This window comes from Odocoileus virginianus, chromosome 2 (assembly GCF_023699985.2).
Source record: "Odocoileus virginianus isolate 20LAN1187 ecotype Illinois chromosome 2, Ovbor_1.2, whole genome shotgun sequence".
Lineage (NCBI taxonomy): Eukaryota > Metazoa > Chordata > Mammalia > Artiodactyla > Cervidae > Odocoileus > Odocoileus virginianus.
The window spans coordinates 35,885,730-35,906,465 of NC_069675.1; the positions used below are offsets into that span (position 1 = coordinate 35,885,730).

The 20,736-nt window shown below is 41.5% G+C and overlaps 2 protein-coding genes across 10 annotated transcripts in view; one reads left to right on the top strand and one right to left on the bottom strand.

The window, feature by feature from the left end:
- The window catches only part of EML6 (EMAP like 6), a 279,303-nt gene extending 271,391 nt beyond the window's left edge, over nucleotides 1-7,912 (top strand). For 5 of the 7 annotated variants that reach the window (XM_070478386.1, XM_070478384.1, XM_020915094.2 and 2 more), the window contains 5 exons: nucleotides 263-425; nucleotides 2,000-2,103; nucleotides 2,688-2,883; nucleotides 3,271-3,371; nucleotides 5,003-7,912. In XM_070478386.1, the coding sequence (XP_070334487.1) occupies nucleotides 263-425; nucleotides 2,000-2,103; nucleotides 2,688-2,883; nucleotides 3,271-3,371; nucleotides 5,003-5,027 (589 nt within the window). In that variant the 3' untranslated portion in view covers nucleotides 5,028-7,912. The remainder of the gene's footprint in view (nucleotides 1-262; nucleotides 426-1,999; nucleotides 2,104-2,687; nucleotides 2,884-3,270; nucleotides 3,372-5,002) is intronic. The other 2 variants (XM_070478387.1, XM_020915097.2) reach the window with 1 other exon arrangement.
- Nucleotides 7,107-20,736, bottom strand: part of RTN4 (reticulon 4) — a 69,593-nt gene continuing 55,963 nt past the window's right edge. For all 3 annotated transcript variants that reach the window (XM_020915098.2, XM_020915099.2, XM_020915100.2), the window contains 5 exons: nucleotides 19,785-19,923; nucleotides 9,385-9,454; nucleotides 8,727-8,773; nucleotides 8,472-8,530; nucleotides 7,107-8,089 (listed from right to left, as the gene is read on the bottom strand). In XM_020915098.2, the coding sequence (XP_020770757.2) occupies nucleotides 8,047-8,089; nucleotides 8,472-8,530; nucleotides 8,727-8,773; nucleotides 9,385-9,454; nucleotides 19,785-19,923 (358 nt within the window). In that variant the 3' untranslated portion in view covers nucleotides 7,107-8,046. The remainder of the gene's footprint in view (nucleotides 8,090-8,471; nucleotides 8,531-8,726; nucleotides 8,774-9,384; nucleotides 9,455-19,784; nucleotides 19,924-20,736) is intronic.

Sequence of the window (20,736 nt, forward strand, 5' to 3'; positions counted from 1 at the left end):
TTAGTTCTCAGACACATCTTTGCTGATTCCCATGAGTGTGGTTAAAACTTCTTGTGAAGAGCCTTCTACAGAAGGCTGCACACACCCATTTTCTTTTTTCCTGGGGGGTTTGATCCAGAGAAGCGGTCAAATTCCTTAGACTGTTGAAGAAGCTACCCTACCTGACCCTGAGCTTGGGAAGTTCATCCCAGAGCAGACCTCATGCCTGACCGGCCTCAGACAGCCCTCCTCACAGACCGTGCTCTTGAATTGCTTTTTCTAGAATCAGCCCAGACAGCAGATTCTTAGCCGTTGGTTCTTCTGAACACACAGTTGACTTCTATGACCTCACTCAGGGCACAAGTTTGAACCGCGTTGGCTATTGCAAAGATATCCCCAGCTTCGTCATTCAGATGGATTTTTCTGCAGATGGCAAGTACATCCAGGTATGCTTTGGCCCTGCTGATAATAGTATAACCACTGATACACTATAAAGTATATATAGTATAACCGGGGTAACCATTGATAATAGTATTACTTGCAACAGCTTAGGTGAAACCAGGGCTGACTGTTCGCCAGGCAGTGTGTTCACAGGAACCCCTTAAAGATGTTGCTTTTCCTCCTATTTTATACCTGAACAAACAAAGGCTTAAGAATTTAAGAAAGTCAAATAGAATTTAAAATAGTAGAATTATTCTTCAGTAGGGATACAGGAAACAAGCCCTAATCATCTTGAGCTTCTTCTCACCACCGCCCCTTCAAAGTTTTCTAATTCCTAGTTCTCAAGGCTGCACCAAAGCCTGTGTTGCCTCTTAGACTTCATCTCAATTCCAAATCCCATGGGTAGTGTGGCCCCTCCACCCTTGGGACCCAGACTCCAGACCATGACCCTGGAGTGAAGGCCCTGGGGGGACTGACCCATGGGGAGGGGTCAAGAGGGGTTGCACTCGTGGCACTGAGAATAGAACAATGACGTCTCCAGCACTTTGAACAAATATTATGCATTTGTGAGCTGGCCAGGAGTCAGGTAGTCATTTTGAAAGGAGAGAGGATGCATTCATTTGTCAAGTGTGAACTGAACCAAGCACTACATTAGACTTCTGGGTGGAGGAAACGGGCCTGATCCCTGCTCTCCAGGAGCTTGCCTTGTTGTGGACAAGAGTAAAATTAAACTCATCACACAGTGTACCCATAATTATAAATTTTGATTATGTGCTGAGAAGGAAAAGCACAGTGCCCTGCGGGGGCATTTAACAGACACTGAGTTTAGATTGACTTCCCCTCCCTGAGGTGCTGCTGACACTGAGGTCTGCAGGGTGTGCAGGGGTCAGCCAACCAAGACAGCGGAACGTGGTTCTAGGCTTTCTGCGTGAAAAACCAAATGTGGGAACGATTGCAGCTCGTTCCTGATCAGCAGGGAAATTGGGGTGGCTGGGCTGGCACCACAGGGGGACAGGGGGCTGGAGACAGAGGCAGCAGCCACGTGCTGGAAAACGATTGGTTTCCTCTAGAAGGTTCCCAGAGAAGCCAGGATCAGGTCCTAGATACTTCAGAGATCATCTACATTGGCTGTTGTCCATTGGAAACCTTGCTTCAGTTCTTTACTGAAGGACCTTGCTTCCCTGAGCACAGGGATCCCCAAGTCTGAGTGAGCACCAGCATCCCCTGGAGTCTTTATTAAAATGACCGCTGGGCCCCACCCTCTTCAGGGGATCTGATGGGGGGTCAGGGTGGGGGTCCAAGAGCGCGCATTTCTAACAAATTTCCAGATGCTGCTTCTGCTGGTGGAGAACCACAGTTGGCGAACCACTGCCTTAGAACTTTGGAAAATAGCAAGAAAATGGATGGGAAATGCCCTGCTTGTGTAAACTTGGCTGCAGGCTGACCACAGGCTTTGCAGGCTGGAGCTGAACTTGGGTTTGGTGGAAAGGTCTGGGGATGTGGAGGTTGGGAAGCAGCACGTGGGAAGGGGAGTCCTTTGGGCAGAACATTGATGGGCGTGGCTGCCTCCCGCCTGCAGGTGTCCACAGGAGCCTACAAGCGCCAGGTACATGAAGTTCCCCTGGGGAAGCAGGTCACCGAAGCTGTGGTCATTGAGAAGATCACCTGGGCCTCCTGGACAAGGTGACTGCAGGAAATGTCCCAAGGGAGGCTATGCTTGTCCCGGCCTCAGCCTCAAGTCTGTGTGGGGCTGGGATCTGAAGCAGCTCAGAGACAGAGCTCTTTCCCTTGGGCCGTCGGGGGAGGGAAGCTTCCTGCTCCCAGGTTGGGCCACAGACTTTGATCTGACCTGGGCTTTTGAAATGCAGAGTCCCTCTTGTTGTGTAATCTGTCCCACCCATCCCCAGCTGCACCCAACAAGTTCAAAGGGAAAGCATCTCCCAGCTCTGGGCCAACCCCTGGGATGGGGAAGGAGGGCTGGTCACCAGGTAGCAGGGTAAGCAGCAGGGCCCTGCCAAGTCAGAAGAGAGGAGACCATCAGCCTGGAGACTTAAGGAGCCCCCACTCTTCAACCAAACCCACACTCAGAAGCATTATGGGGGGGAGGGAGAGAACCAAAGATGGAGGGAATTTGTCTTTTGGGGTGAAAGGCGCCCGAGTCAGAGAACAGCAGGAGCTGGGGCAAGTGCACAGACGGGGAGGGGACAGAGGAGCCACGTGACCACACTGACTCTTCCTCTCCTCCGGGAGAGGATGCCTGACTGCAGGAAGCCTTGTCCCACACCTCACACCTCTTCCTGTTGGAACAGCATTCTGGGAGATGAAGTCATTGGCATCTGGCCGCGAAATGCAGACAAGGCTGACGTCAACTGCGCCTGTGTGACCCACGCAGGCCTGAACATCGTCACGGGAGACGACTTTGGGCTGGTGAAGCTCTTTGATTTTCCGTGCACAGAGAAATTTGTGAGTTTCCCTTAGAGTAACTCCCTGCACAGCCTCTAGGCTCTCGGACGTGCATTCTCCCGGAGATTGTGGCCACATGGACATGACTATCTACAGTCTAGCACAAGAGGAATCTTGTCACAGCCCTGGGGAGACTTGGCCACCCCTAACCTTTTCCTCTCCTTCATGAGGGGAAGTGTTGGAAGCCAGGAGAATGGGGGTAAGGGTACCGAGCAGGGCAACAGTGAGGCAGGAAGCCAGTGAAGGGCTGGCTCCCAGAGACGTCCAGACCTAATAGGCACCCTGAGGGTGAAGGGAAGCCTGGGAGATGGAGCAGGGTCCTGGGAGTAGTCCAGGGTTGCTGAAAGACAGGCTGTCTTAGTCACCTCAATTCCCTTTTGCTCACAGGCCAAACATAAGCGTTACTTCGGTCACTCAGCTCATGTGACGAACATCCGTTTCTCTCATGACGACAAGTATGTAGTCAGCACTGGAGGAGACGACTGCAGGTACCAACCTGATTCATCTGGCTCTGCCCCGAGGCCTGGCCTTCACCCCTACCATCCCCACCTCAATTGTCAGCTCCTCCCAGGGGCACGGGAGGGGCTGGTGTAGGAAGTGACCAGGAGATGCAGTGAGGACTTGCCCAGTGTAAGGTATTTAGTCTCCGGTGACCCCAAACCCTAACTGTGATGGGCCTCTGTCCCCACTAGGCTGGCCTGGGATTGGAGAGAAGCCAAGGGCAGATCAGAGCTACTCTGAGCATTGCTGGTTGGAGGGGCAGGTGCTGAGAGACCCAACCTCCACGTGGCGATTTCAGTAGGAGCTGCTGGACAGCCCGCAGCACCCACTGCATATAATCAGGAGCTTAGAGTGACCTTGATCCATGGGCCTTATAACTCAGAACTCCCAGTTCATCACTAGAGTTCTTAACATGGATGATTAATCCAAAACTCTGTGAGAGGTTTACAAATAGTAATATTGGGCCTCAGTCAGGCAGAACACGTTACCCGGTTTTACACGTGAAATCAGACAAGGGGTAAAGCCATTTCCAGTGCTAGTTAGAAGCTGGAGAACCTCACCCAGCTGTGTGGACTCCTGAACTGGGTCTGCCCCTAACCTTCACCACTGCTCAGTGAGAAACAGGCCCCATGCTCTGGGAGGCATGAGGTCTTCCAAAGTTTTGGAAGAACCCCCTAGCAGCCTACTCCAGAGATGCTATCAGAACCTCCAAGGAGCTCTCTCGTGTCCCTCCACCAAGGGCCTTTCTTACTTGGAGTGTGGGGGAGCAGCACGATGTCATCCAAAGTCATTCAGCTTCTCCACATCTCATGTAGATGAAGAGCTTTACAGAAACATGAATACTGGTTTCTGTTCAGTTGAGGGCTGGGCTCAAAGGGGCATCAAGAAGAAACACATGCATTTTTAGTAGTCTGAGTAAGGTTGTGGAAAAGGTATCTGTAGAGAATTTTAACCCACTTTCTACCCAAAAGCATTGTGTAGAAAATGGCCCCAAAGGATGCTTTCCACTGGCCCCCCGGGAAACATCCATCTCCAGGGCACTGTGTCAACCGCCGCAGGCACTTAGAGCTGTTGAGAAAGGGCTGCCAGCAGCTCCCGGGGTGGGGAGTGGGGGGAGGACCCCCAACCAAAGCAGCACCAACCCAACCGTGAACAAGCAGCCGCAGCAGACAGACGCTAACCCGGAGATCTGAGGGGGCTGTCGGTCACTATAAAGGGCTTGGGTGGCAACTTCCCAACACAGGGCCCCCTCGGCCTGGCAGCCATGGGCTCCTGTCACCCCTGGCCCTGTGCTGAACACTAGAAAGAGCTCTCCTGCTTGAGTGGAGCTGATAAAACCTCTCCAGTGGTAACAAGAGAGAAGTGTGAAGTCAAGCTGCCAGCAGTCCAGTTCAGAAGGGACATGCTGAAAGAGCCAGACCAAACAGATAACATAGACCTTAAAAAAAAATAACCAATAGGCCTTTAATTGGTAGCAAGATCCCTGGTTTGTCTTTTAAAATTGAAATCAAAATGTTCAGCCTGAGCTTGACTCTGGAGCTCTTGGCAAGAATGACTTTTGTCGCTTGACAAAAGTTATGATGTCCAGCCCTGCAAAATGTTTGGTCTGTCTTTTCAGTGTATTTGTGTGGCGATGCCTGTAAATGCCAGAATCTGCTTTCCTGCTGCTGCCACGGCTGGCAACCACAGAGGCCGTGACAGGGTGCCTCCTGGCTGCCAGCTGCTGGGAAAGGTCTACACCGCAACAAGCCACATGAGCTCCAAGTGCTGGTGAGATGTGACTGCTTCCATCACCTGGAGCTTCCAAAACTGGGATGTCAAGAAGGAAGGTCAGTGCTGACGTGTTGACTGCTTGCCTCTCTTCCTGAGACTACAAACTACACGTACTCACTACACTGACAAAGAAATCCTATCTGATAATGTAGCCCACTGACAAAATTTAGAGCCTCAGTTACCCTAACCAATATGTAGCTTTTAATTTGCATCAAAACTTTTACAAAAGATGTTTTGCTATTATGTTTCTATATACTTTAAAAATGTTCATTTTTACAAATAAGGAAGTTGAACAGGACAGCTTAAGTTAGATTCACTGAAATACTAGAAATACTGATAGCCTCTGTTCACATTTAGCTTTCAAAACCAAATGAGCCATGTATAAACAAGTTGAGAAACTTAATTTTTTTAATGTTTCATTTGCAGAGTTTTATATCCATTAAGTGCCTTTGAAAGCTTCCAGTTGTGTGGGCTGCTAATCTCACCTCCCACAAATTATCTCCTTTCTATATATGGTGCTAAAACTTCAAAACTGAGGAGGGCTACAGGATCCTAGCAGATTCCTGGTCACCCATGTCATGTGTTTAGGTCAAGGCTTCCCAAAGGAAACACATTAGTTATGTGCTTGGGAAACAGTGGCTATTTGAAGTTGAGCAGCAAAGAAACTTAAGTTCAGGTGTTGGAAGATGGGTGAGTAGAGTAGGTTTCATTATACTGAGTGCCAAACCCACAACATCCAAAACATTTCAAATAAAACAAACCTCTACTACAAAATAGAAGGGAAAACAAAAAAGCTCAAGTCGGTCCAGGAAGATGAGCTGATTTATCCTACTGAACCTAAAACGGTAACAGAGGAGGTGCCCGGAGGCTGCGCTGGGAGGGCCACTCCCAGAGCGGGGTGGACGTGACTCCAGGGATGTGCTTCAGGTGAACGACACAGTCAGCTCTGGATTCAAAAATCTCTGCAGAACAAATTCCTAAGCCCAAAGCAGTATTTGATAACTCAAGATTACAGAACAAAATAATCTAGCTCAGAGTTGGCTGATTGACAGAATGTGACTTGGCCAACAAAATCAGAAGCACCCTGGACCACCTCCCATCATACTTGACACTTGCTGACCACTGACAGGAGGGGCTGATGATGGCACGTGCTGGAAGGCAGCTTGGTGACAGACTGGGACTCTGAGCACATAGATTATACCAATTAGACCTTCTAGTCAGTGAACTAAAATTCTGGATCTTGAGTTACTGGCGATTTTCAACTGTCAGTTTAGAGGAATGGTGAAACGAAGCATTTTCAATTAAATAGATTACCATTTACCACAGAAGTGCTTCAACATTCTAAATGGATTAGATCACTCATTAAGCTATTTTTATACGCCAATTTATTAATGCCTTACATTAATCCACTGATAGGTTGTTGGGCCCACAGGTAGAGTCCCCATGCAGCCCTAATTCTGTTTTCTGTATCCATGTGACTGGTGATGCTGAGCGATAACCATGTCTGCCTATATTGTACACTGACCTTTCATACTGACTCACTCTTGCATTGAAATAACTATGTGAAGAACAAATTTATCAATGATGATATATGTACACACTATATTTAAAGAGCAATAGTGTCTGTGTGTCAAGAAAAGTTCTTAAATCTGATTTGTAAACATTTATATGGTATGATTTTATGTATGTTCATAAATCCTGCACTGTATTCCATATGTTAAAATATTGGTGCATGAATTTATTTTCAATTAAAGTATAAAAATACATAATTTAAAAACATTTTGGTATGTGTCAGATTTATGTAGACATGTTCTTGTTTTCAAAGTAAACATGGCTACACTGAGCTTAAAGCCTTTCTGGAAGTCACACACTGGTGGAGGCAAAGGCTACCCTTTGTGTCTGATACTTTCATTCTACAGCAGGTTCATGAAACCAAAATACGAAACATCTTTTAAGTCTATAAGCTTTATTGATACTTTGCTTTTACAGTTCACAATGCATTCCACAGATTTAGTTCAGTACAGCTTAAACCACAATTGTATAAATCGTCATTTATAATTTCTTACATAACAATGTTTGATATTTGCAAACATTTTTGGAAGCATTAGATTCAGTCCAGAGTTTGTGATAAAATTAACTACAGTAAGTCTGTGCAATGAAGTTTATGTTGAGTTCTGTTTGCATGGCATCGGTTCATGTTGAAAACAGATGGTAGTGCACCTAGAAATATGTTTTTTTCCTAGCTTATGTGTTTTGGAACTACACACATAAAACCAATGACAGAAGTATCAAGCACTGTGGGGCAGCTGGAAAGGTAAAGGTCTAAGCTTTGTGAAACACTATATATAGATATATATATAATCTATATTTACTTATATTGGCAATTAATACAACAGTAAATTTCACAATACACCTAGAACATACCAGAAAAGGCAAGCTTTTTCACTCCTGCTTTGGTGGTATGATCTCGTCTAAACATTTCAGAAAATCTGCATCAATCTACACAGACCATACACAGTGCACAAACTGTGAAAAGGGTTATTTTTTTCAGCTCCACTTTCTTTGCAATTCCCCAAATACAGCAAGACTACCTGCGACAAAGTGTAATATACAGCTTTCTCAGATCTTTTTTTATTCACCAGTGCCTCATACAGGAAAAACAAATATGATTACAATTTAAATCCATACATAGCAGCTTACAATACTTAAGATGATGAACACAGGGCAGTCAAGACAGGTCATTTTTCCTCAGACACTGCGTTGCTAAAAATAAAGATCTGTGAAACTGCACTGCAATGTCAAGGCTGTGTTCTTCCCTGACCCTCCCCAATGGAATCAAATGAATATCCCCTTTAAAGATAAAACTCCTATTAACTATTTCAGGCTTTCTCATTCAGCTTTACGTTTCAATCCAGGGATTTTTGCTTGGATTCTACAAATGAGAAGGAGGGGGAAAAGGTCAGTGTAAATACTCTGAATTTACAATATTGTGTTTTCTGCTTCTTAAAAATGTCTATCCTTCAAGACTTACATGTACATTGCTCAGCTTATACAAGAAATAAAATCTTAAGGCTGTCAAACTACAAGCTATAATTTTGCCACCTTGACCTCACAAATTAGACTCAAAGCCTTAGATACATGTAAGCTGACACAGAAGCAATGATCCAAATGTTAGAAAAAAAGTCTTTTGGCAACTCACACTTTAGGTCTGACTAAAACTGACTACTATGTCTTGACATGAAAATACTGCACTGTTGTCAAAGTCCAGTATACCTAGCCTTGGTGTAAAAAAAGTGCAGATTTTAAATACTTACTTAGCCATAGCATCTTTAACATTCTTATTTGCAAGTCCTAGATAATGATCTATTTGCGCCTGAAAGAGATAAAGAATTTATTAGAAAATTACCATTGCTAAAAAATCTTAGAACTGTGTTCCAACACATTAAAGGCTTAATTTAATTAAACTGCCACATTTCTCATTTTCATAAGGTTTTGGAAACTGGCACCGACATTTCTAAGTTCCACATAAGAGAATGAGCTTTGTATTCTGCAATCTGCAGTTAAATTACCTGATGCCGTTCATAAATAACAGGAACACTGAAGAGTGAAATCAGAGCTGAAAAAGGAAATACACAAGCTTTAAAGCAGATTGCAGGGTTTGTTCCCTAATTCACACCAAAGTCATCAAACTGGCAGCACTCTTAAGATAGCCAGGACTGTTCCTACTACGGGCAGACACAGCTGCTGGGGGGGAAGAGCAATGAGTTAACCCAGGGAGCCAGGAGCCACTCCCAGCTTCACATTACAGACTTTATAAAATACAGGCATCCCTGTTAGTTAGACATACGACTGCACATCAAATAAGGCCACTCTTGATCTGGTTTATCACTGTTGGAGTAGCCTTCAGTAAGTAAAGTGGCATTTCGATAAACAGTGTAAGTATTAGCAATTTATTTAAGAAGATCACAACCTCTAATGTATATCCCTGTATTTTTCCTACAATATAAGAATATTTTCCACTAAAATATCTTGAAGTTCGTTGCACACAATTTTTTTTTTTTTTTTTTCTTTTTGGCTGTACTGTGCAGTATGCAGGATCTTGGTTCCCACACCAGGGATCAAACCCATGGCCTCTGCAGTGGAAATATGGGAGTCCTAACCACTAGTCCTCCAGGAAGTTCCCCATCTTTTAAAAAATTTTTCATTCTATTGGTTTTGTAGACTTACCCAAAATTAGTAGAGTCAGACCATTGAACAAGGCACCAACATAGGTAAACACCCACATCAACACTGCAAACTGTAAGAAAAATAACAGCCAATTAAAGACAAAATTCAAGGAAAGTTTTAAAATTAAACCTTCAAATAAATACATCCCATGTAAATGCCAAACTACTATAGGCATACTCCTTGGAGATTTGGTAAAAGCAATATGGATATTTCACTAAGCTGCCAGGCTCGATTCAGGAATTTCAGAATCTAATTAAAACAGTTAATAGATATGATCATTTTCCTCTGGAGTACATTACCAAATAGTTGATGCTGTTTCCTCTAAAATCAGAAAGCATAACAAAGGTCACCACCTTACCCCTCCAGCTCTACTATCTAAAATGGGAAGACTGGAAAGCTATCATGAGAATTAACTACTGAAAATGATTTTAAAGTACCAACAAGTGATTCAAGATTTATATGAGCTGAATGAATCAGACATATATCTGACTAAGCAATAACGGTGCAAGGAGACTATGTCTCAAATACCCAAAACATCAGCTCTAGCATTTTATTAAGGATCAGAAGCACCTTCTCTCCAGTAATAAATGTTTTAACAGCCAATGAGGACTCCTCAAACTTCTAAACCTAATAATAAAATTGACCATTATTATTATTTTATCCTGAGAAGGAAATGGCAACCCACGCCAGTGTTCTTGCCTAGAGAATCCCAGGGACAGAGGAGCCTGGTGGACTCCTGTCTATGGGGTCGCACAGAGTCGGACACGACTGACTCGACTTAGCAGCAGCAGCAGCATTCTTTTAGCCACTGCCTTCTTTATTTAGCAAACACTAACCCAGTTCTTACTACTGATGTATTAGTATCACACACAGTTTTAAGTGATTTACAAATACAGACTCATTTATTCCTCCTAACAATTTTATGAGGTAGGCACTGCTATCAGCAGATGAAGACACTAAGGAAAAAACAGAGGTTTAGGAACTTGCCAGAGTTGAGGTTATACTGTCATATTTCACTGGGCCCTCCAGGGACTTCAGTGAACAGACTAAATGCTCCCATTTTAGTAATCCTCATCTCAAAATCTTCAATTAAAAAAAAATCATTAAATACAGCAGTTTGGGAAAAGCCTTGTTTCTCTAAAGTGCTTTCATTTTGAGAAGTCCTTTATTTCCTCACCATACTTTACTCATGAATGGTTGAATAAGGATTTCAAAGTTTTCTTCCAGTTCTTGGTGACACCATATAGTAAAAACTCAATGACATGTTCAAGCAGTTCTTGAAGACTTACAAACACCAAGTCAGTCTAGATTTTATTAAACATTCAGCAGAAGCAGTTTCTCTGTTTCCTATTAAAAGCCTTCATATGTCTGGCAATCTCTCTGCCCTGTTTAGTAGGTCACAAACATCCCACCACGATGCCACCACCTACAACAATTATTTAGGTTTCTAAGAGCAAAGTATAAATGAAAAGGAGAGAGGAGTGAGCGCCTCCATCATCTAAAGAAGGGATCAGCAAACTTTCTGTAAATAAAGACAGAAAACAAACATTTTTGGTTTTATGGGCCACAAAGGATCTCTGTCACATATTCTTTGAATATTATCCTTTAAAACCAGTAAGAAGTATAATCAGCTCCCAGGCTGTACAAAAACAGGTCACAGGCCAGACCAAACATAGCTTCCTAACCCTTATCTAAAGCATATCTTTGTCCACGTAGCATTCATTCAGCAAAATCTGATTGAATGCCTACTATGAGCTGGGTGTGTGTGTGCGTGCTAAGTCGTTTCAGTCGTGTCCGACTCTTTGCGACCTTATGGACTGTAGCCTGCCAGGTGGGTTGCCGTGAGCTGGGTACTGAGCAGTAATTAAAGTGTTCAGACTCTAGGAAGTTTATTTACTTCAGGTTAGGAAGAATCTTGGTATTCCTGCACCGTCAGTTCTACAAAGAACACCACTTTGGTTACCCCTATAACTGAATTTAATGTTCAAATGAGCAAATATCAAGCATTCTTAACAGCTGCCAACTGCAAGTCAAAAATTAAATGCTGTCCTGGTCTTTGCAACTTCTATGGAACCTCTGGTAGAAAGGTTTGAAGCATGACTCCAGTTAGCAAGCCCTTTCCCTCTCACATAGTTTTACAGACTCCTATTGCAAAAGCTAAATATAACTTCTGCACTTGAGCAAGTTTACCATAGAGCAAGAGAGTTATTTTCATCCATCACCATCCACCGAGTCAAAAAGAGAAGGGTCGATCTTCTACATTTTAGAAGAAACTGCTTTAGCAATAGATACCCTCACCATGACAAAATTCAGAAACTAACACACAAGCTAAAAGTTAGTCCTAATTTGGTCATAAAGTCACTGACAAGGCTGCACTCTAAATCCATAAAGAAAAGAGAAGCCCAAGTCTTCACACCAACGTGATGTAGGGGGTTCAGATGTCACTAGATCTGCCTCTTGCAGGACACCTTCTAAAAGCCAGACGATCCAGGTGCGGAGAGAAGTGGAGGGAGGCTTCAGACCTCTGTGGGGGCAGGCTGGTGACACAAATGCATGAAGGAGTCTTGGTGAGGACCAAGGCAGATATGTGCCTTTTACCTCTCAAGAGCACCTGCAATCCAGCTTCACAGGTAAACGTTCCAGGCCAATGCCGCCATGTTTCCCCATTTTAGAAGAGAAACCCGGAAATTCACATTTTTATGTGCTATCACAGAATTTGCAAATGTTGCAGCTAAGTCTGGAGAAAATTTAACACTTCAGGGCCCAAAACAAAAATACTAGGTAAGGGTTTCCAGAGAGGACTCCATCAGAAAAGAAAGGAGTTAAGAGCTAACATCAAGCAATTGCACCATTATTGAAACTTATTGTGTAATAACAGCAACTAACAAATTTCTCAGTTAACTTCATCATAACCCCCAAAGTTAAATGCTGTTATTATCCCCATAAAAGAAAAAGCCAAGATACAGAAAGATGAGAGCAAGTTGCCAAACCAGAGGTGACAGTAATTGCAGGTTCATCTGACTCCAGAATCTCTGCTCTGCTATCCAGTAAAGCCATTTTCAGAGTGCACGCATGCTAAGTCGCTTTAGTCACGTCTGACTCTGTGCGACTCTATGGACCGTAGCCCGCCAGGCTCCTCTGTCCATGGGATTCTCCAGGCAACACTGGAGTGGGTTGCCATGCCCTCCTCCATTTATTAATGGTCATGAATGTGCATGCTGTTATAAAGAAGCAGGGAAAAGTCCAATGAACACTTTAAACCTGCAAATTCTATGCTATTCCATGGCAAACACTTGGCAACACTGCAGCCAATGCATACTAACTGAGGAAGCCAAAGGCTCATGTCTCTTTAGGCAGGAATGAGACAGGAGGAAAGTGGGGCAAAGCACAGTGAAGGTCTAGTAATACTGGAAGAGGGCAAAGGCCATATCTTATCTTTTGTCTGGGGGTATAGGGAATTCAATTCAAGTGTGTACCACATGTATATCTCACTGAAAAGCTCTGTAGATTTTATTTGATAATGTCTCTATGGGGTGGGGAGGCATTTTTAAGGAAAATAGGGGCAGGGTACATGACAATTTCAGAAATTACTTTGGCAATTCTTTCATTTTCAAACTTTTTCTGCAGTTTTAAACACTGGAAATCATTTGACTTCTGCTATCTTCAGCCTCATTCATTACTAATCACATTTTCACAAGCTCATTTCCTGTCTAAAATTTCTGTGAGCCAAAGGAACCAGAAAGGAAATTGTCAAAATGTGTATGTTAATAAATGCCTAAGAGCCTGAGGGCTATATTTAATGTTCTTTTAGGTCAGCTATTTCTGGAATTCAGGCCTTTTTTCTCACTTTCAGATTTCAGACGGATTTCTGGAACATTATGGTTACCTGATGTTCAAATATAGCTAGACATTTTATTACAATTTTAACAAATATTTTACCCGAAAGTCATAGATCTACTTTTATAAAGAATCCAGAATTTATCACGCAAAGTCATGTGACAGAAAAATAAGAACCTCTGCCTAAAACAGCTGGTCTTAGTATCTGGTAAGAACAGAAACGGTATGGACCTAACAGAAGCAGAAGGTATTAAGAAGAGGTGGCAAGAATACACAGAACTATACAAAAAAGATCTTAATGACCCAGATAACCACGATGATGTGATCACTCACCTAGAGCCAGACATCCTGGAGTGTGAAGTCAAGTGGGCCTTAGGAAGCATCATTACAAAGCTAGTGGAGGTGATGGAAATCCACTTGAGCTATTTCAAATCCTAAAAGATGATGCTGTAAAAGTGCTGCACTCAAAATGCCAGCAAATTTGAAAAACTCAGCAGCGGCCACAGGACTGGAAAAGGTCTGTTTTCATTCCAATCCCAAAGAAAGGCAACACCAAAGAATGTTCAACGCACAACTGCACTCATCTCACACGCTAGCAAAGTAATGCTCAATATTCTACAAGTGAGGCCTCAACAGTACCTGAACTGAGACTTTCCAGATGTTCAAGTTGGATTCAGAAAGGGCAGAGGAACCAGAGATCAAATTGCCAACATCCATTGGCTCACAGAAAAAGCAAGAGGATTCCAGAAAAACATCTGCTTCATTGACTACGCTAAAGCCTTTGTCTGTGTGGATCACAACAAAATGTGGAAAATTTTTGAAAAGATGGGAATACCAGACCACCTTACCTGCCTCCTGAGAAATCTGTATGCAGGTCAAAAAGCAACAGTTAGAACTGGACATGGAATAACAGACTTATTCCAAACTGGGAAAGGAGTACGTCAAGACTGTACATTGTCTCTCTGTTTATTTAACTTATATGCAGAGTACATCATGAGAAATGCCAGGCTGGATGAAGCACGAGTGGAAATCAAGATTACTGACAGAAATATCAGTAACCTCAGATATGCAGATGACACCACCCTTATGGCAGAAAGCAAAGAGGAACTAAAGAGCCTCTTGATGAAAGTGAAAGAGGAGAGTGAAAAAGCTGGCTTAAAACTCAACATTCAAATAACTAATATCATGGCATCTGAACCCATCACTTCATGGCAAAAAACATGGGAAACAATGGAAACAGTGAAAGACTTTATTTTCTTGGGCTCCAACATCACTGCAGATGGTGAATGCAGCCATGAAATTAAAAGACGCTTGCTCCTTGGAAGAAAAGTTATGACCAACCTAGACAACATATTAAAAAGCGAGATGTTCCTTGCAGACAAAGGTACATCTAGTCAAAGCTGTGGCTTTTCCAGTAGTCGTACGGATGCGAGAGCTGAACTATAAAGAAAACTGAGTGCCAAAGAATTGATGCTTTTGAACTGTGGTGTTGGAGAAGACTCTTGAGAGTCCCTTAGACAGCAAGGAAATCAAACCAATCAACCCTAAAGGAAATCAGTCCTGAATATTCATTGGAAGGACTGATGCTGAAGCTGAAGCTCCAATACTTTAGCCACCTGATGATGCAAAGACCTGACTCATTTGAAAAGACCCTGATGCTGGGAAAGACTGAAGGCAGGAGAAGAGGAGGATGGGATGAGATGGTTGGATGGCATCACTGACTCAATGGACATGAGTCTGAGCAAGCTCCAGGAGCTGGTGATGGACAGGGAGGCCTGGTGTGCCCAGTCGATGGGGTCACAAAGAGTTGGACACAACTGAGTGACTGAACTGAATTGAAAGTACTAGACTTTTTTCTTGGGATCTGAAGTTTCAAAAGGCAGAACCCCCTAGTAAAGCTGAGCCCAGTGGAGACCTTCACATGCTTTTCTAATTAAGAGGGTGGGAAGAAAACTATAGCCCAGGGTTGTAGCTTAAACCACAACCTTTAAAACCAGTGACTCTCCAAGCAGTGTCCTTAGAAAAATTAAATTTAAAACATTAAATCATTTCAGGGAATGGGACTCCCACCTCTTCCCCTTCCCAAGTATCATTAGATTATATAGCTTCCAGTGACTGCAATGTGCAGCCAAGACTGACAACCATTGTTTTAAAAGAAGAGCCCCCATCTAAAAGACCCCTTACACAGAAGGTCGGTCACAGAATGGAATTAAACCTTAACCAGGTGGTTTAAATTTATTCAACCATCTTATACTACTGTTCTGGTAGTAATGGGTGTTATTTAAACAAGGTTGACAAGTATCACTGGGTTAAATAAAGTTATCCAGCCTTTTTTGGACTCCTTAGAAACTAGTAAGGTAATACACACTAGGCTCTCCAAGAAAAGGAAACAGACACAGCTTCACAGCTCACTTTCACTAGAGAACCCTCCTCCTTTACCTCTTTTTCCATTAATTGTCTTCCCCTTACCTTATATCTGGCACTCAATGTAACAAACCCACTTTACAACAAATCCTGAGGATTGATCAAAACATCTGCCTGTGGTAAAATTTTATACTATTTGAATAAATCCTACTGAATGGAATTAGAAATATTTTGTCAGTGATTTTGCCCATAATATTTGCCTAGAATTAGTCTTCTGGTAAATGAACTGTTTCTCAATCTATGGACACCTGAAATCTTTTCTAAGATTTAGAAGGCTGCAGTTAACTGCGAGGGAACAAAACAAATGCAGCGATTACAGCTGGCCTCTGAACGCAGGCGTCTGAACCCACAGGCCCACTTGTCAGCACAGGTTTCTCAGTAGTAAACTCTACAGGGTCCTCAGCTGTCTGAGCCTGTGAACATGGGACCAGGGGGACCGGAGGAACCACAGACACGGAGGGGCCTTGGACGAGATGAGGAGGAACTGGGGCCGTGCAGAGCCAGCTGCACACAGACCGTCAACTAACTATGTGTGCGGCGGGGGTCAGTGCTCCTGATCCCCACACTGGTTAAGGGTCAGCTGTACACAAGAATTTAAAAGGAGAAATCTGCAGGGTGTGTCTTATTTTTATTTGTCCAAGTCAACCACCAAAAGGGAGATGTAGGCCAGGCACACTGATAACCACCATCCGATGTCAAATCTTTTCCAAGAGGCTTGATGAACCTTGGGGTTTGGTTATTTTTGGTTATTTCTTCAGAACAACATATAGAATAGCCAGGCCCTCTCACACACTTCCAAAAATATGACAGTAAGAAAGGAAAAGAAAAATTTCACATGCTAAGAATAATGACTCTAAAATTTGTAATTTCTGAGGAAGGTTTCAAATAGAAGTAGTGGTAATTATGACCCAGAATCTAGAAATGTAGATTATATAAATTTTAGGGCATGAAACACTTACAAAGATAGTGACTTACAGAGAAACCTCTTTCAAATTTTAAAAAGCTACTATTTTAAATAAGTCACAGAGCTTGATACAATGTCTATTTTCTAAATGAAAAAAAAAATTTTATAAATGAGACTACTTCCTCCTGTACTTTCTTAAAATTAATGTGGTGTCCATTTTCCTAGCTATGAATGATATAAAATAAAAGTAATCCCAATCAAAAGCTGGTTCTTATAAATTTTTTAAAAACTCTGTTATTTAACAAGATAAATTCATTTGGAAACTGCAGAGACTGGGGCTATTTATTAGCAAACTTTCCAAATTTGAAATCTGAATAAAAGGAAATCCAATCAATTTAACAAAGCAAGTTTATTTTTCCTTTACATTGAAGAAGAGAAAGAAAAAAAGAGAGATCTGAAAAAATATTTTTGCTTGCTTTAGGGAGGAAGAATATGATTCTCCCACTAACTGCTGTGGCTAAAAGGCAAAGGGTAAATGAGTCAGAAGGAAAATAATCTTTTATAAAAACTATGGGGGTGAGTGGCAAACACTCAAGAACTCCCTCTAGAAAAGGAATACTATTAAGTCATTTTAAAGAGAGACAAGAGTGTTGTTTTCCTCTGCTTTTCTCAGTAAGACATATTAAGCAAGTATCCTGTGTTTCTGTAGTTCCCTTACTCAGTGAAAACAAGTGGAATCTACACTAACCACACACAACGATGTAAGCAAAGGTTTAACTGAAGTACCCCATGCACAGCAGAACCACAAAGGTGATCAAGGAAGACCCTCCATGTATGTTATCAGAGGGCTTTGTATTGCAAGAATAGGACAGACACCCTGCCTTATTCCTTGCCTCAACAGATTTTGAGACCTCAATGCAAGGATCAGTCAGATGTTAATACAAATGTTATTTGGAGCCCTGAATGTATCTGCCTCAGCAGAAGTCACCAAGCAGATTTCCTTGAGCTCTGGGCTTGCCAAAAAACACTACTTTGGAAAACCATTCAAAAAAGTTTTCTCTTTCCTAATCCTTACGGAGAAGCAGTAGTAAACTAGGCTTCTAATTCAACTGCTTTTCCCCCCCAATATTAAGAAACAATATTTCTAAAATAAAAGAAAATTTCATAAAATTTAAGCGTTCCAAAAAGTAACCTATCTCATTATATGCCACTTCCCGTTACCTTCAAATTAGCAAAATCACTGAAGGCAAGAATTTACCAAGTTCAGATTCTTTCATTTATGTTAGCTTCCTCATTAAAAAAACCCCAAAAAACCCAAGGTAATTTTCAAAGGAAATTTTTAAAATGAGATTTAACAGCAAAAAGAAATTATCTCATAGAAGTATTTATTAATAAAATTTCCTTTTACTCTACTTTCAAATATCTGTGGAAATCAGATTTTAAAGGTTTTCTAAAGTATTTATTCAGTCCTCCTGTAATATTTTCTCACTTCCCTAGCCTTTGCAAATATTTCCACACCTACATAACTGTCTACACAGAGAATTGTGTATAGATGACAATAAACTGAAAGAATAAGATTTCAACTGATTAAAGACAAGGGGAAACTTAAAGCTCTAATTTGTAAGAACTAGAAAACAATGAATGAGTCATTCCCAGATCAATTTGTTTTGTTTTAAACAGATTTCTTCAAGAATGCCTCTTCTCTCAAGAAAAATATTAGACATGCATAACTGCCTTCACTGTTACACAGTGCAAACATGAGGACTTTGAGTTTATATCTGTTGCAGTTTTTATTAATAAGTATAAAAAAAAAATGACTCCTCCATCCAGCTTCATGATGCCTTTGTTCGAAGCCCTCTGCTCCCCCTCAGCAATTTTTGACTGCCGAATTCAGAGATGGCCCTACACTGTTTGAACCTCTGTGTCACTATTTAGTGTTTCCTCTCAATCAACTCCTACCCACAAAACCCTTCATTTTAAACTACACTAGTGCATTCCCCTCAAGAATTTTTCAAACATGTTCTACCCCCAGCAGTCAAGCTATTCACTACAAATACCACTTCAATGAATAAACCGGTTTCTTCCAGGACCCATGAGTACAAGGTTGTATTTGATTTGCTCGCAAATATTATTTGTTTCCTCTTGATACTAATCAAAGATCCCAATGATATAACCATGATCTCTTTATTTACAGACTGACATCAGATTATTTTAAAGCACTACTACAGAATGGGTCACTAAATGCAAGCACTCTACACAAAAGAGATAATAAATATTAAAAGGAAACTCAATTTTTTACCATTAATGTTATTAGTAACTGAGGTTCCAAGTCTTAATAAACTGAGAGAAGCACACAGCTGAAAATAACGTCCATTACTGGCCTATTAAGACTAAGATAATATGTTAAAAGCATTTTGAGCATTTAAACCTATTCTGACCACCACAGAAATTGTTTTGCCAAATCTAAAGGCCCAATCGTCCCATTGCTATGACATCCTTGGTTTGCACAACAAATTGCAAACTTGTACGTATCTCTTAGAAAAGAGAAATTATGGTAATTACTACCATAGTACATTTCTACCCAGGCTTAGATATGAAACAAGTCTGTCTTAAATCACAGGCAGTAATACACAAAACACAGATAGTGGGTTCTACACAAAGGAGAAGTACTGTAGTCCCAGTTCTTGGGGTTCACATTATGTGACCAATTTAGTGCTCATTTAGAATCAGTCTGAACTCTGGCAAGCTTACTTACAAGGTGAGACTAACAGCTGCTATGTAGCAAGATCTGAAAACTAAATTCCAAAGATTACCAACTGATGATTAGTTGTAGTGTTTCAGAATATTAACACTTTTCAAGAAAACATTTGAAAAAATTGTAGGGATATGAAATAACTTACATGTATATATGTGCCAGACTCTAAAACAAAGTCAAACTAGATGAAATAATATTTGGCATTAAATCTACTGGATAATCTCTATTCTTACAGACAAAATTCTCACTTTTAATCTTTATGATTTCCAAAACTTAGAGTTTATAACATTTTCCTTTAAAAAGGAATTGCTTTTCCTCCATCTTAAATATTTTATTTGATTCTGAATTTCAGAACAGAAGTTTACAATAATGATTTCATTACATCTTTATCATTTACTTTAATATAGAAAACAGTTTTATTCTCTTAACTCTGATGTTAAATTCTGGGTATGTCAAAAAATGGAAAGCAAATAAACTTACCTTCAGAGAATCAACTAAATCATCAACTAAGAAGAGGCGTCTGAGTTCTTTTATTGTGCAGTTCACATGACCAAGAGCAGAATTACTGTACTTCTGAACCAACTCCTCAGATATAGCAACTTCAGATTCCAAATATGCCCTAGAAAAGAAGACACATCTTAACTGTCACTGACTGGAATGACTTTTTGTGAATGTCAATCAATTGGCAAATAGATATCCATAAAGGAGCACATTAATAAAACAGAAGCATACTCCTTCCAAGTTAACAAGCACAGTGTAAAAGCTCACCAAGCACGGGGTGTCTGATTGATAAGGCAGGGGGTTAGCAAATAAGCATATGCTCTGAAGTCAGACTGATTCTGAGCTGCCACTAACCTGGCTGTGTAACTTTAGAAGTTTAGTCATCCCTTTAACTCAATTTCCTCATTTATGCAACAGAGATTATCTTGAGATTTCAATGCGTAAAGTGCTTATTAACACAATCAAGGACAAAGAAGCACTCAATTAATGGTAGTTATTGTGGATTTGGTTTTTTCAGGTGGACAAAATGTTATCAACTTTTCCTAACAAAGATCCTATTCATTTCCAAATAACTACACTCTCTTCGCCTAATCTTTAGGGGGAAGAAAGTGAAAGTGAAGTTGATCAGTCGGGTTTGACTCTTTGCGACCCCATGGACTGTACCCTACCAGGTTCTTCCGTCCATGGGATTTCCAGGCAAAAATACTGGAATGAAAACACCAATAAATCAAGCCCCGGACTGTTCATTCAGGTGCTCCAATCTATAGTGAAATAGCTGGAACTGTCAAATTTAAGAAGACAACTGTAATGGGGAAAAATAGTCAAGTCAGCAGGAATTGTTCCATTATTGTTTCAAACATCTTGGAGCAATCAGAAGTGCTATTCTCTCTTATCTGTTGGAAGCAGCTCCTTATCCAGTCCCTCTCAAAAA